We start from the raw sequence: 15,000 nt of genomic DNA, 5'->3' as shown, positions 1-15,000 counted from the left end.
GGTAGTACCACGTCCAGAGTTACTGATAACTTATTGGTATCTTCTCTACATAATAACCTTCACAGTAACATTTAGTGAACTGCCTCCTGTAGGTAGAATCTTCTATTAGTTTGCTATTTATTAAAAAAAAAAAAAAAAAAAGATCTTTATGATGCACTTCGGACAAGAAAATCCTCTAACAAACATTTTCTTTACAGCAACATAAGGGAATATTCAGGTAAGGTTCTGTGTATCTGCATAAAAACACGAATAATATGTAATAAAACATCTAATAATTAAAAACTAAATTAAACCTCCAGTAATTTGAACACAATTCCTTTTCATTTGATCTTGTAATCGTTTTGTTCATCTAGAAACCTCGTTAGAAACGTTTTATTCGTCGTTTGTGCGTTAGATGTTCCCCTTTTTATTCATTCTAAAAGTTTTATTCATTATTAAAAACCTGGAAGCTTTGCACCTCTTTACGCTATTTCCCGGTTTCCATAGAAACCCTTTGCTCACAGATTTTACGACAAGACGTATTTTGCTCTGTTTGACAAAACCGCTAGCTGATACAAGCTAACTGGTGTTCGGTTTTTCTGCTTTTGTTTAAATGTGTGTTTCGTAATTTAACGATAATACGTTTTGCTGCACGAGAATCTTTTGTACAGGACATCTGCTCTGGTCTAGAAAATGTTCCATAATATAAGGTACGTGTATTTTATTTTATTTAAGGTCCAAACGCTTGAACGCTAACTTAGCCTGCTCATTTGCTTACATCCATGACCCGCCTCCTGCACCCCGATTGGCTGATTTTGTCGTGCACCTTGGACTGCGATTGGCTACCATTGTTTTCCTTCATGTCCTAGGATTGGCTGATTGGATGGAGGTCTCTTAGCCATTGCTGGGGCGGATTTGTTAGCATGACTAGCACAAAGAACTAGCTGTTTTATTTAGATTTAATGTTAGGAATAAATACATTTATTTACATATTTAAAGAATCCAACTAAAACAAGAAATGCAGAGACGTATTTAACACGTTACAAAATGATTTTGAGGTAAGTCGTTGTTTTATTTTAGAGCTCAGTAATAAGTGGGTAATTGTATGTTATTACTATGGTAACAAATTATAATTATTCTGCGTCAAAAACACACAATTCTTATTAATTCGTTTAAATAATGGCAATAATTATACCAGTATAAAATTAGTAATAATGCTACAAATATTCTAACGTTTAATTTCTATTTTAATAACATTAAAATAACATGTTTTAATATTTAGGGCAACATGTCTGCCTAATTATTTAAATATATATATATATATATATACACACTATAAAAATATTAGACAGATTTTTATTCCCTTAATCTGTACAGGGTTTTATAAAGTGACATTCAAGTAAGTAACGTGTAACACAATTACGTTGTCACCTGAGGTTCCTTCTGATCCCAACTCCAACGTTTACATAAAGAAATGGCAGATAAAGTGAGTGACGTGACATACAGTTAAGTACGGTGACCCATACTCAGAATTCGTTCTCTGCATTTAACTCATCCAAAGTGCACACACACAGCAGTGAACACACACACACACCGTGAACACACACCCATAGCAGTTGGGGGGGGTTCGGTGCCTTGCCGAAAGGCACCTCTGTCGTGGTATTGCTGGGGACTCGAACCCACAACCTTAGGGTTAGGAGTCAAACTTTCTAATCTTTAGGCCACGACTTCCCCCATGACCAAGTTTGTGTCTTATCCTGTTATGTAGTCTAAACATGTATAGAGACATTAGGATGAAAAATAAAGCCTATAAAGTGATTGTTGTTGTTGTTGTGTGTGTGTGTGTGTGTGTGTGTGTGTGTGTGTGTGTGTGTGTGTGTGTGTGTGTGTGGACTGGCCACACGTACAAACATGAGTCATTTGTTCTAGTCAGCGTGGGTTTATTTTTTGAGTTTTCCAAAAAGTAACATCTTTTAACCAATGAACATCTCTTTATGCAGAATTCTACTTTGAAGTGCAAAAGGAAATGGAAGTGAGCCGAGGACTCGCGCGTCGGACATGAGTGTGACAGGTATTCATCCTGTACCTGCACACGAAACTTCAGACCTGTCGCATCCCGTAACGCCGCCATGTCATCGACCCATGTGGCATCGACTAAGTTGTGATCTCACTCTGCGAGGGGCTCGTCCAGCCCACTCATGCCCGTGATCCCGATCCCGAGGCGGGCGCGCTCCTTCCACGGCCCCCACAGTACGTGCATGCACTCGGCCTGCGTTCCTGCACGCACTTCCCAGCTGCTGCGCACCAACTACAGCAACTTTGACCTGTACCTGAAGTCGCGCTGGACGTACGGCTTCGTACGCTTTGTCCTCTACTTCGGCTGCAGCCTGCTCACGTCGCTCCTGTGGGTGGCGCTCGCTACTCTGCTGTGTCTCGAATATGTGTGTGTGCGCGTCGTCCTGCGCCTCCAGTACAAACTCTCGGTCATCCTGCTGCTCCTGGGACATCGCAGGCTGGACTTCGGCATTCTAAACGAGATCTTCATATACAGCATGCACATCACCATGTTCCTGGTGGGCGGACTCGGGTGGTGCTTCATGGTGTTTGTGGATATGTAGACAGTGTATAGTAACATTTACGCACAGTTCATCTAGTGCCAAATGTAGTCGATCAGCCAAGATCTGATTGGGACGTGAAGGTTTAGTTTTGAACTGTGGATCTGCGGCAAACCCAAGAAACTCAGAACGAAAGTTTGTTTCACACAAAAATATATCCAAGTTCCTCATGAATCTAAGTGTAAATTAACTGTGGATGTGAATCTCATGCTTACACTTCATATCGATTCACTACTCATCCAATATGAATTGATTCATCGCAAATACAGTATGATTCACTTCTGATCAGATATGATTCACTGTTGATATGATTCACTTTAGCACTGATTCAGATTTAATTCTTCAAAAGTTAATGGGTGGGGCTTACAGTAGATGGTGTCACGAGACTGGACAAGACGGCCACCACATTTCAGCGTTCAGATACACGGTGATGTTTGGTTGTGTAACAGGAAGTCAGACTGTGTGTGTCACTTAGGATCAGGATGGAGTTATGAGACTGTAGTTATCTCCAGTGCAACACTGACGAGCGAAACATCACACACGCACCAAATGTCTTGGCTGATCGAACTGGCATGAAGTGTGTAATTTTTATAAACTATTTCTTTAAACACTTTTAACACAACACTAACTAATACTAATGTGCCAACTGTTTACCGCATGACAAACTCCGGACTGTTCCAAGCCTTGCTGACTGACTTCTGTTGGGGGAAAACGATCGCCAACTCGTTCACATTCCGTATGATTTCAGCATGCTCCGGTGGTGATGTCCTAGTCAAGGTGCAGTCTGTGTGTCTTCATCGTTAACCTCAAAAGCAGTAATTGTAGCTTTAAAGGAGAAGCTCAGCGAGGCTGAATTCACTAAAACAAACTCGTCAATTCGTTTAAAACAGGCCGTAGCTTGTCGATGTCATTTAAGAAACATAAGGATTTGGGAAAGAATGTACGGAAAACATCTCAGATGCCTCGAGACGACCGGGTGAGATTCAAGTCGGTCAATTCAAATAAAAACTCAAATTTAGATGTGTACTACAGACACTGATTTTTGTGATGGCTTGTTGCAGGGGCGCAGAAACACAAGTTAGTCATTAGCAGGTCACATGATGTGGGTGGGAATAAAATCCCAAAGGTACACTGTATAATTACACGTAATTACACGCCTCTGGTTATAATTAATCCCATCCTATTAGGGCTTCCATGATTTTTTAGTTATATTAATTGCAGCAGTTTAAAAAAATGAGCGATTGTCCCTCAGACCCTTTCTATTCGTTAACTTAACATATGCAGTCGGGTCCAGCAGAGTGAGCTCACGTCAGCCCGTCACGTCGTCACACACTTCCTCTGACGAACACGTGATCAGCCTCGTCGGTGTCTCTGCTGTTCTGCTGCGCCATGTTCATCTGTTCATTCGTTTGTTCACCAAGTTCACTGGACCCTCAGGAACTGCATTTTGTAAAAAATAAATTTATTTAAAGCTTAAAATAGTCTGTGGGTTTTTCGTTGTTGCATTTTTGTGAATATATGAGCTCACTATTACCGCTGAGCAATACGATAAAAATATATCCTCAAGCATCTCTATGATAAACAACCGAATCATAAACTGAGAAAGTGCAGCAATGTTTACAATAAAATAAAAAGTCAAAGATTCAATCAAACATCAAATCGACTGCTCGGGAAAAAGCGGGAAAAAATAAATAGAAAGGAAATGAAAGGTGGTTCTGGTCATGATGTTTATTATGCTCTCAGCATCACTCAGCTCTGATCTCCAGAAGGTTCTGTATCTGTATAGCATTATATAGAATATTATATCAACATCTCTGTGCCTCAAATAGAAGATTTTTTTTTATTCATCTTGTATCGCAGCAATTTTCTAGCGGTCATGATCTGTATTAATTAAAGAGCGAGGCGTCAGCGTCAGCGCTTTTTATCTGTTTACAGAAACATTTGCATCCATAAAAACAAGTAAAAAAAAAAAAAAAACATTCACCTCTGACACTGGACACTCCTTCCTTAGATTAGATAAGATTAGATTCAACTTTCTTGTCATTACACATGAACAAGGACAATGCTATAAATAAATAAATCAAATCACTGAAACTTACTGAAAGCGTTCAACGTACGCACGACGAGCTGTTTCTATAGAAACAAACGTAACATGGTATAGTGATTTAAACATGAACTCTTAATGTTGTTTGTTTTGGTTAGTTTTTGATGTAGAAATGATAAAGTTTGTGTTATCATGGAGCGTTAAAGTACTAGTTAACATATAAAGTCGAGATCTCATAACTCCGGCATACGACGTGAAACATTCAGCACTTGGAGAACGTGTGACGGTGTGAGTGAGCCTCACACTGGTGTGTGTACAGGATTGTGCGAGACGCCATGGGCGACAGCCAGTCACACTTTCCTTCACCACTTTTCAGCACTCAAGTACTTCTGGACCCAGTTTCTTAAAATGACTGTGAGAAAGAGAGAGACAGAGAGAGAGACAGAGATAGAGAGTGTGACAGAGAGAGAGTGAGAGAGATAGAGAGTGTGAGACAGAGAGCGAAAAAGAGAGAGATAGAGAGAGAGACCGAGATCGAGAGTGAGAGACAGATAGAGAGAGAGAGTGAGACAGAAAGAGAGAGAGTGAGACAGAGAGTGTGAGACAGAGAAAGAGCGAAAAAGAGAAGGAGAGAGAGATAGAGACAGACAGAAAGAGGGAGAGAGTGAGACAGAGAGAGAGAGAGAGAGAGAGATGCTCGCCCGATTCTGATTCTGGTTTCTCATCTGAACCTGTCACTTCCACTACACTGTCCATGAAGGTTCGATCACTGCAGCCTTTATGGTGTTCTGCAAAAGTTTTGGCACCCCCTCCTTTCCACCACGGAATCCCTCGGCGTAGCAGATGCATCATTAAAGCCGTCCTTTTGCTCACCCATTGGCTCGTGTGAACACACTCAGTACAGAGACTTTACTCTTTAACTTGATTTCTAATCTCACTCAGTGTCCACACATCATTGCTGCCTCACGTCAAAGGCTGCAGATCCATTTGTGCTCCACCTGGATCAAAGCTCTTAGAGCAAGCGATTGGTCAGAAGGAGCTCTGACACTCACACACCTGCATATCCCATATTTAACATCTCTCCAGTGTCAAAGCTACGAGTGTTGCTTTAAAGCTTTCCATCATCTTTATCATTAGTCACAAAAGAGAGGGAACAACCGTTTATAGCCGCCGTGATGTAAAACGCTGGAATGTGAACTTCTTTTGTTTACATTAAGTTCATAACGTTAATATAACTATAAAGAGATAAAAATACTCCATGATGGATAGTTATGGGAGAATAATGAACTTCTGCACGTTGCTTTGAAATGAGAGTTTTAATCTTTACGTAAGGTAGCAAATGCAGAAGTAAGGAGGGTGTGAGGAAGAGGAGGAGGAGAAGGAGGAAGAGGAGGAGAAGGAGGAGGAACAGACTGCATGAACTCCAGCGTCGTGATCTTTTGTCTTGAGCATCCGAGCATCGTTGCTGAACTGGACCTGTACCATGCGATGACAATAAAGTTTTCTCTATCTATCCATCCATCCATCCATCTATCCATCCATCTATCTACCTATCAGAGAGAAGACAGAAAACACACATTGTCGGAGCTGTGCCTTTAAAACACAAACACACTCCCTACAGGACTGTAGCATGATGTCATACGCTCTCCATGTGAGGAGCTGCAAATCACTTCCTGGAGAGAGAGAGAGCGAGAGAGAGAGAGAGAGAGAGAGAGAGAGAGAGAGAGAGAGAGAGAGAGAGAAGTTAAAGTGAAGGCAAACTTTACAGCAGGGATTGTGACGCAGTGGTGCAGATCAAGCTTTTTTGAATTGAAGTGAAGTGAAGAGAAGAGAGAGAGAGAGAGAGAGAGATGGGGAGCGCGCGGGACAGCGCACAGCGTGCACACCGAGTGAGGCGAAGTGAAGCGCGTGCTGCCGTTCTTCTTTCCTTCTTTTGATTTTTTTTTCTTCTCTCTTTCATTTTTTCCCCTTTTCTCACAAAGTTCGGTCTCGGGCTCGAGCCGCAGTGACGCAATCCCCGTTCCAGCGCGCGCCGTTTCTGGCTTCTCCGCCTGTGACGCACGATGGGTGCCATGTTTCATTTCCTACTTCACTGATTTATGTGAGTATTTAAAGAAAAAATAAATGAATGTATTATTGATATATAATATGCCTTATCCCCCCACCCCCCACCCCAACACACACACACACACACACACACACACAGTGCTTGTTGTGCGTGTTCTTATTTCTGCTTTTCTCCTATTTCAAATGTATGAAAATATCAAATATAAGTTTGCGTCCTATAATAAAAAGAAAAATAAATAAATAATATAAAATAAAATAAAGAATGAACCGAATGGTGACAGTTTAGAGTTTAGAGCCACAGAGTTGATCTCACAACCTGAACATAAACTTCTGCTGATGACCACAAACTGACCTGATGATCGGGGCTGAAGTTTTAAAAGTTAAATGTTTTGGTTCCTCTGGGATTCTTTCCATTGCTGATGGTTCTGATGGGGCTTTTTTCTGCTTGGAGCTTTTTAAGAAAGCAGGAACTTCACAAAAGTTCTCTGTAGTTCCAGGAGAAGCTTTATGGATGAACCAAAGGATGGCTGCGAGAAAAAAGGGAGAAGAAATCCTAAATAATTAGTTCAGTCATTTTCCCAGAGCGAGTGGAACGTTGACACTTTAACAAGTAGACTGAGTTAACAACACTCTTTATTTCTATACTCATTTGAGAAACGGAAGAATGGGAGGATTAGATGATTAGATTAGATGATTAGAAACGGAGCGAGGGTTTAAAACGAAGCTGGAGATCGACTGTGAATAGAAATGACGTATAGAATTAATCTTTTTTGGATTTGTGACTGTGAGCGATCAGGATGTTTAGGACCTTAACGTGAGGAGATCCTGTTTAAAGTCTTAAAGAAAAGTTTTAAAGATTGTATTAATAGTTCCGGTGTGTTGATCAGATATCACAGAATCAGACGTGTGATCGGACCGATTAAAGAAATGCAACTTGAGTTGAAAATGGGATTAGAATTTTTTTAAGTGTCTTTATTTTTTTAATGAATGCTTCTGTATTATAGATGTGATTATACATTATGTCTGTTATACATTATAGCCGTAAAATCAAGGTTGTTTTACTGAATTAATCCCCCAGGAATAAACACGTTAGCTACACCAGTTTAGCTGCATCAGTTTAGCTACACCAGTTTAGCTGCATCAGTTTAGCTACACCAGTTTAGCTGCATCAGTTTAGCTACACGAGTTTAGCTACACAAGTTTAGCTGCATCAGTTTAGCTGCATCAGTTTAGCTACACAAGTTTAGCTACATCAGTTTAGCTGCATCAGTTTAGCTGCATCAGTTTAGCTACACCTGTTTAGCTACACCAGTTTAGCTACACCAGTTTGGCTACACAAGTTTAGCTACACCAGTTTAGCTAAACCAGTTTGGCTACACAAGTTTAGCTGCATCAGTTTAGCTGCATCAGTTTAGCTGCATCAGTTTGGCTACACAAGTTTAGCTACACCAGTTTAGCTACACCCGTTTTGCTACACAAGTTTAGCTACACCAGTTTAGCTACACAAGTTTAGCTACACAAGTTTAGCTACACCTTACACCATCATCGTGAGTGTCGCTGTGTCATAATGACTATCACTTGATGTTCCACCAAACTCCTCATAAATGGAGCTGTTGTTGTTGTTATTGTTGTTACTGCGTTAGTCCTGACAGCGTACATTAATTAAATTAATGTACGCTGTCAGGACTAACGCAGTAACAACAATATCTGAAGACAGACAGAGAGATAGATAGATAGATAGATAGACAGATAGATAGATAGATAGATAGATAGATAGATAGATAGATAGATAGATAGATACTTTATTCATCCCAATGGGAAATGAACAAACTTTAACAGTATCCACAAACTTAGGCAACGGAATAAACGCTAAACAAATTAAAAGTAATAAATGAAAATATTTTATTTTGAGTAAAATTTATGAATGCAGTAAAACGACTACTGTGACTTCATGCAGCTTAATACTGATGTCATTACAGTGTCATTACTGTGTCATGGTTGTGTTTATTAAGGGTTTATATCTTGTACTAGCCACTGTAATGACCTGTGTGATGTCCTTCATAGCGGTTGCTATGGTAACAGTAGTTTGTATATATTTTGATTTTTTTGCATTTAGAGCTCGCAGGCTCGTTCGATTCGCTCAGGAGCGAAAGTAATAGCGATTTTGTTTTTAATGACAAACTTATCCTTTCACTTCTGGGTTTTGATTTTTTTTATTTCTCTCTTTCTTTATTATTCTGACTGTGATGATGATCAGCGTCACGTTTCTCATTCCAGCACCATGAGACACGTCATGACAGGCATTCACGAGGTTCATGTGTTTCTGCATGAGGATTAATATTGAGGAAGGAAGCTACGGTCATAGGAGAGAGTGCATGACCCATGACCGTGTGTGTGTGTGTGTGTGTGTGTGTGTGTGTGTGTGTGTGTGTGTGTGTGTGTGTGTGTGTGTGTGCGCGCTGCTGTCTGGTTTTGAGGACATGTGACTGAACACAATGCAGCCTTTCCTATGCGACTAGCATGTGCTCTTTATGGCATTTCCCTTCTCTCTCTCTCTCTCTCTCTCTCTCTCTCTCTCTCTCTCTCTCTCTCTCTCTCTCTCTGTCTTTCTCTCTCACTCTTACATTAACAACAAACCCAGTAATTTCATATATTATGTTTATTAATAGGATGTGACTGAAACACATCAATCTTTTCATCTGTGTGTGTGAGTGTGTGTATGAGAGTGTGTGTGTGTGTGTGTATGAGACTGTGTGCTTGCGTGTGTGTGTGAGTGTGCGTGTTTGTGTGTGTGTTTAAAGTGAACTGAAGATGTGTTCAAAATTGTAAGGTGTTTCTTTTGTGTTTAAAGTGAGTCTGGATCTGTTTTAATTATTTAATTTATTTTTGGAAAAATAATATAACTCAATTTATAAACACTTTGGAATTTGTATTCTTTTCTGTGGAATTAAATGGAATTGCTGTACAGAAGATTAGAAGAGCAAAATGCTACAATAACGATATTGTGTGTGTGTGTGTTTGTGTGTGTGTGTGTGTGTGTGTGTGGTAATAACCGTCAAGCTGATTACGAGCAGAACCCTAAAGCACTGTATGAAGTAAATCATGAACCGAGAGGCGTTTTATACACACCAGACTCCTCCGAGTCGCTCTGAGTAAACATCTGTATGAACTTGTGTGTGTGTGTGTGTGTGTGTTTGCTTTTGCTTTGCAGTTATTTTTTTTATCATTTTATATTCTTTGGCTCCAGAGAGAGCGGCATATTCAGCGAAGCGGGTGTTTTTTGCTTTAGCTCAGAGAAAATCAGCTCTGACATCTGCCTGATATTCTGTCTGGAAATATCACAGCCGTAATCCAGAAAACGTTCCTTCAGCCCTGTTCTGATGCTGCGGCGCTTTTTTTTTACGTTCTGCGATTATCAGGCGAGTCTTTATCACGGTTCTGAGAACTGGAAGGGAATCTTGGCATCTGTTGAGTTATCGTGTGTTCTCACACAACATACAAGGCCGTGTTTCTGTTTCTCAAAGCGCCGTCTTTGGCTTGGCAGACGTCCAGCACTGAGATGACGCGGCCCAGCTGGATGTTTGCATCGTGTCCCCGGTTGCCCTTCATAGTCCAAACACCAACCAGCATTCCACATGGGAGGGCCGGAGGGAACAGAGACGTTTACATTACATGCTGTACCTGATGTATAATCCTCTTAAACCCCACAGGGGCGTGGAGCCGCGTCCTGGTGAAACACGACGTACATTTACAATACAATTAGATTTTGGGCGTGTTATTTAATGTAAGACACAGGCATCCGATCAGAGGTCGTGTTATGGGATCCAGTCACATGTCCGGTCAGGCATCTAATCTTGGCTCCAGTCAGGTGTCCAATCAACGACCCCTTCAGATATCCAATCAAAGGTTCAGCTCCAGTGTCCAATCAGGTGTCCAATTAAAATCGTCTAATCAAAGTTTTTGTTTTTTTTTTAGACTCAGACATCCTTTTTAAGGATCTGAGGATTTTTAAGACATCTCATTTCCTTGAAGGTCACCTGAACACACCTGATTTGTCTATAAACAGTCTACATAGACTTCAGGTGGATCCTGTAGGTGCCCAAGTTTGGGGCAGACCCTGAAGTGAAGCAGATCCTGAAGAGAAGTGGATCCTGAAGTGAAGCAGATCCTGAAGTGAAGCGGATCCTGAAGTGAAGAAGATATTGAAGTGAAGCGGATTCTGAAGTGAAGCGGATCCTGAAGTGAAGCGGATCCTGGAGTGAAGCGGATCCTGGAGTGAAGCGGATCCTGAAGTGAAGCGGATCCTGAAGTGAAGCAGATCCTGAAGTGAAGCGGATCCTGAAGTGAAGAAGATATTGAAGTGAAGCGGATCCTGAAGTGAAGCGGATCCTGAAGAGAAGCGGATCCTGAAGTGAAGCGGATCCTGGAGTGAAGTGGATCCTGAAGTGAAGCGGATCCTGAAGTGAAGCGGATCCTGAAGTGAAGCGGATCCCATTCAGTCATTTAAAATCGCCCTGCTTGTCAGGTTACAGCGTTCCCTCTAACACTGGAGACTCCTTCCATAAACCTTAATAAACATCTCCTTACAGAAACCTTCACCAGATCAACACTTACACAGTTTAATGAAGAACATGTTTGTAATCTTTTCATCAGAGATCATGTGCAGGTTAGAAGGCCAGGCCAGTTTGTTTATTCCAAGCATGGCTGTTATGACATGTTTATGAATCATTATAACAAGCTCAGAGAGACGACAGTAAACAGCTTTACCTCCCAGTGGCCTCGGTGCTCTGTGTGTATTCTCAGTGAGCCGACCTCATGCTGCGTTCTCCACAGAGCTTGTGTAGAACTGAGCTGTCAGAAGCGAGACATGACGAGACAAAGACACGACTACGGCAGCGATTCAGGATACAGAACATACACTCACACACACACACACACACACACACTCACACACACACACACACACACACACACACACACTTTGCAGCACTTTTGTTTTTTGTATAGACATAAAACCACATGGCGTTTAACTGTGGATGTTTTCCACAGAGAAGCCCCACATTCAGATTTCCCTTTCTTTTAATTAAAGAAGGTGTTGATACATTCTCTGAAACAGCAGCTCTGACAGTCCTGCAGGTTCTATTAACATGCTTGTTCTGAAACATTACTGTTTCCATAGTAACAGCGTAACATCTCATTCCCAGGCTCTTGTAAGGAGTCTCCGCTGTCAGCACATTATATGAGTGAGAAGATCTTGCTCAACGTGCTTGAACTTTACCTGTTAAATGTACACACGTCTGAGTGTGACGTACTGAGTGTGACGTACTGAGTGTGGCGTTCTGAGTGTGGCGTTCTGAGTGTGACGTACTGAGTGTGACGTACTGAGTGTGACGTACTGAGTGTGACGTACTGAGTGTGGCGTTCTGAGTGTGACGTACTGAGTGTGGTGTTCTGAGTGTGACGTGCTGAGTGTGACGTGCTGAGTGTGACGTACTGAGTGTGACGTACTGAGTGTGACGTACTGAGTGTGGTGTTCTGAGTGTGACGTGCTGAGTGTGACGTACTGAGTGTGACGTACTGAGTGTGACGTACTGAGTGTGGCGTACTGAGTGTGACGTACTGAGTGTGACGTGCCAAGTGTGACGTACTGAGTGTGACGTACCGAGTGTGACGTACTGAGTGTGGCGTACTGAGTGTGGCGTACTGAGTGTGACGTACTGAGTGTGATGTGCCAAGTGTGACGTACTGAGTGTGGCATTTTTATTGTGGCGTTCTGAGTGTTGCGTTCTTGTCATGTGAGATTTCTTTTCTTGGGGTTTTGTTTTTCACGTCTGATCTTAATCTAGAAACTTCACTTTCAAATGTTCTATACTTCATTTCTCTCCTTCTGTAAAGCTGTTTTGAGACAATGTGAATCTTTAAAAGCGATACATATAAATTGAATGGAATTGATCACATTATTCACACAAAAAAACTATTTGATCCCTTGTTGCAATGTTTTGTGATTTTTCCCATAAAAATATAGATTTTGTCTTTAAATATGAAAGGTCGTAGGTCAGATCTCGGGCGTGTCCCGGTGCGGTGACCTTAAAGGCCACAGCTCGGGTCGTGTGTGTACAGTAGTATTCAGTGTGTGTGTGGTGTCAGTGCCTGAAGACCTCCTTGTCCTGTATTAATAGCAATAAGATGCCTCTCACTATGTGCACTATGTCACACGATACTGCCGTGTAATCCTCCAGTACGACTCTATATACTGAACACCAGCAGGTACGAGACGAATGTCAGCTTTAATATCACACTAATCACCCGGGATTTTATCCCAGACTGTAACATTATATTTCACCGTGTGTTTGTTCTCCTCACGTCGCCTCTTCTCTTTATGTTTCTCTTTTAGTTACCATTTTATTCAGAGATTAGTACGACTTCTGCCTCCGACTTCTGCCTCCTAACGGCCTTTTCTCCCAAAAGAAAAGGATTACGAGAGATTAATTTAAACGTATCGAATGTCTACAGGCACGTATCCTGATCCAGATCACATCTCGTTGTGTTTCTCATCGCGAATGATGAGAAAGAATGAAACAGAAAACAGAGAGAGAGAAAACAGAGCTGGAGCTTTCAGAACTTTACAGAAGCGCCTTAAACGATATCGAAGGATATTAAGAAGCTCGAGACGGAAACACCGCAGTTAAGATACAGAGTAAAGATACAGAGAAAGAAATGATGAAGTGAATTAATAACAAGAAAAGGCTTGAGGATGAAAACAATCAGAAAGAAGAAAGAAGTGAACTATTGATGTGGCGTGTATGAAAGCTGACGAGCGGCCAATAAGAAGGAAATGTGTAATATAAAGCTGGGAGGAGTTCTGATCTGTTTATGGTGCTTTTAAACTGACACCAAAGTGTTAATGTGAAGGTTAATGTGAAGGTTAAAGGGTTAAAGTGAAGGTTAAAGGGTTAAAGTGAAGGTTAAAGGGTTAAAGTGAAGGTTAAAGTGTTAAAGTGAAGGTTAAAGGGTTAACATAAAGGTTAAAGGGTTAAAGTGAAGGTTAAAGGGATAAAGTGAAGGTAAAAGTGGCAGTCATGGCCTAAAGATTAGAGTGTTTGACTCCTAACCTTAAGGTTGTGGGTTTGGCAATACCCCAACTGAGGTGCCCTTGAGCAAGGTGTGTGTGTGTGTGTGTGTGTGTGTGTGTGTGTGTGTGTGTGTGTGTGTGTGTGTGTGTGTGTGTGTGTGTGTGTGTTTATGCACTTTGGATGGGTTAAATGCAGAGAATGAATTCTGAGTATGGGTCACCGCACTTAGCTGTATGTCACATCACTCACTTTATCACTTAAAAGTGTTAACGTGCAGGTTAAGGGGTTAACATGAAGGCTAAAGTGTTAACGTGAAGGTAAAAGTGAAGGTTAAAGGGATAACATGAAGGTTAACGGGTTAAAGTGATGGTTAAAGGGTTAATGTGAAGGTTAAAGGGTTAACGTGACAGTTAAAGGGTTAAAGTGATGGTTAAAGGGTTAACATGAAGGTTAAAGGGTTAACGTGACAGTTAAAGGGTTAAAGCGAAGGTTAAAGGGTTAACGTGACAGTCAACAGGTTTAAGTGATGGTTAAAGGTTTAACATGAAGGTTAAAGGGTTAACGTGACAGTTAAAGGGTTAACGTGATGGTTAAAGAGTTAACGTAATGGTTAAAGGGTTAATGTGAAGGTTAAAGGGTTAACGTGATGGTTAAAGGGTTAATGTGAAGGTTAAAGGGTTAACGTGACAGTTAAAGGGTCAAAGTGAAGGTTAAAGGGTTAACGTGACAGTCAACATGATGGTTAAAGGTTTAACATGAAGGTTAAAGGGTTAACGTGACAGTTAAAGGGTTAACGTGAAGGTTAAAGGGTTAACAAGAAGGTTAAAGGGTTAACGTGACAGTCAACAGGTTAAAGTGATGGTTAAAGGGTTAACGTGGCAGTTAAAGGGTTAACATGAAGGTTAAAGGGTTAAAGTTATGGTTAAAGGGATAACATGAAGGTTAAAGGGTTAACATGATGGTTAAAGGGTTAACATGATGGTTAAAGGGTTAACATGATGGTTAAAGGGTTAACATGATGGTTAAAGGGTTACATTAACACACAACATTGATGAACAGGGACAAACTTTTGCACTTTACTTTATTTGTTATACATTTTGCTTCCTTCTGGTTACAGACGTTTATCCTCACCGGGTTGTATCAGAGAGACAGTTTGGTTTCTTATAAACATTACATTGTTGAGGTTTGTGTGATTACGACAGAAGCGTTACAAACACGTCAG

The 15,000-nt window shown here is 41.1% G+C and overlaps 2 protein-coding genes across 3 annotated transcripts in view; both read left to right on the top strand.

The window, feature by feature from the left end:
- The first annotated feature begins 503 nt into the window (after nt 1-503).
- LOC113650899 (transmembrane protein 250) lies at nt 504-4,073 on the top strand. Of its 2 annotated transcripts, none has more exons than XM_027159437.2 (2): nt 504-689; nt 1,980-4,073. In XM_027159437.2, the coding sequence occupies exon 2, from the start codon at nt 2,178-2,180 to the stop codon at nt 2,595-2,597; it is 420 nt and encodes a 139-aa protein (XP_027015238.1). In that variant the 5' UTR covers nt 504-689; nt 1,980-2,177; the 3' UTR covers nt 2,598-4,073. The 2 variants fall into 2 exon arrangements, with proteins under 2 accessions (XP_027015238.1, XP_027015240.1); XM_027159439.2 differs by lacking the exon at nt 504-689 and adding an exon at nt 863-1,037.
- Nucleotides 4,074-6,321: 2,248 nt separating this feature from the next.
- Nucleotides 6,322-15,000, top strand: part of LOC113650895 (nucleus accumbens-associated protein 2) — a 35,855-nt gene continuing 27,176 nt past the window's right edge. Inside the window, exon 1 of the mRNA XM_027159433.2 lies at nt 6,322-6,739. The gene's annotated coding sequence lies outside the window, so the exon portion shown is untranslated. The remainder of the gene's footprint in view (nt 6,740-15,000) is intronic.

This window comes from Tachysurus fulvidraco, chromosome 26 (assembly GCF_022655615.1).
Source record: "Tachysurus fulvidraco isolate hzauxx_2018 chromosome 26, HZAU_PFXX_2.0, whole genome shotgun sequence".
In the NCBI taxonomy this organism is placed as follows: Eukaryota; Metazoa; Chordata; class Actinopteri; order Siluriformes; family Bagridae; genus Tachysurus; species Tachysurus fulvidraco.
This window is presented reverse-complemented; position numbering and strand designations above follow the sequence as displayed.

Excerpts from the sequence above, each read along its gene's own strand:
- LOC113650899 (XM_027159437.2), top strand. The coding sequence starts at position 2,178 with ATGCCCGTGATCCCGATCCCGAGGCGGGCGCGCTCCTTCCACGGCCCC.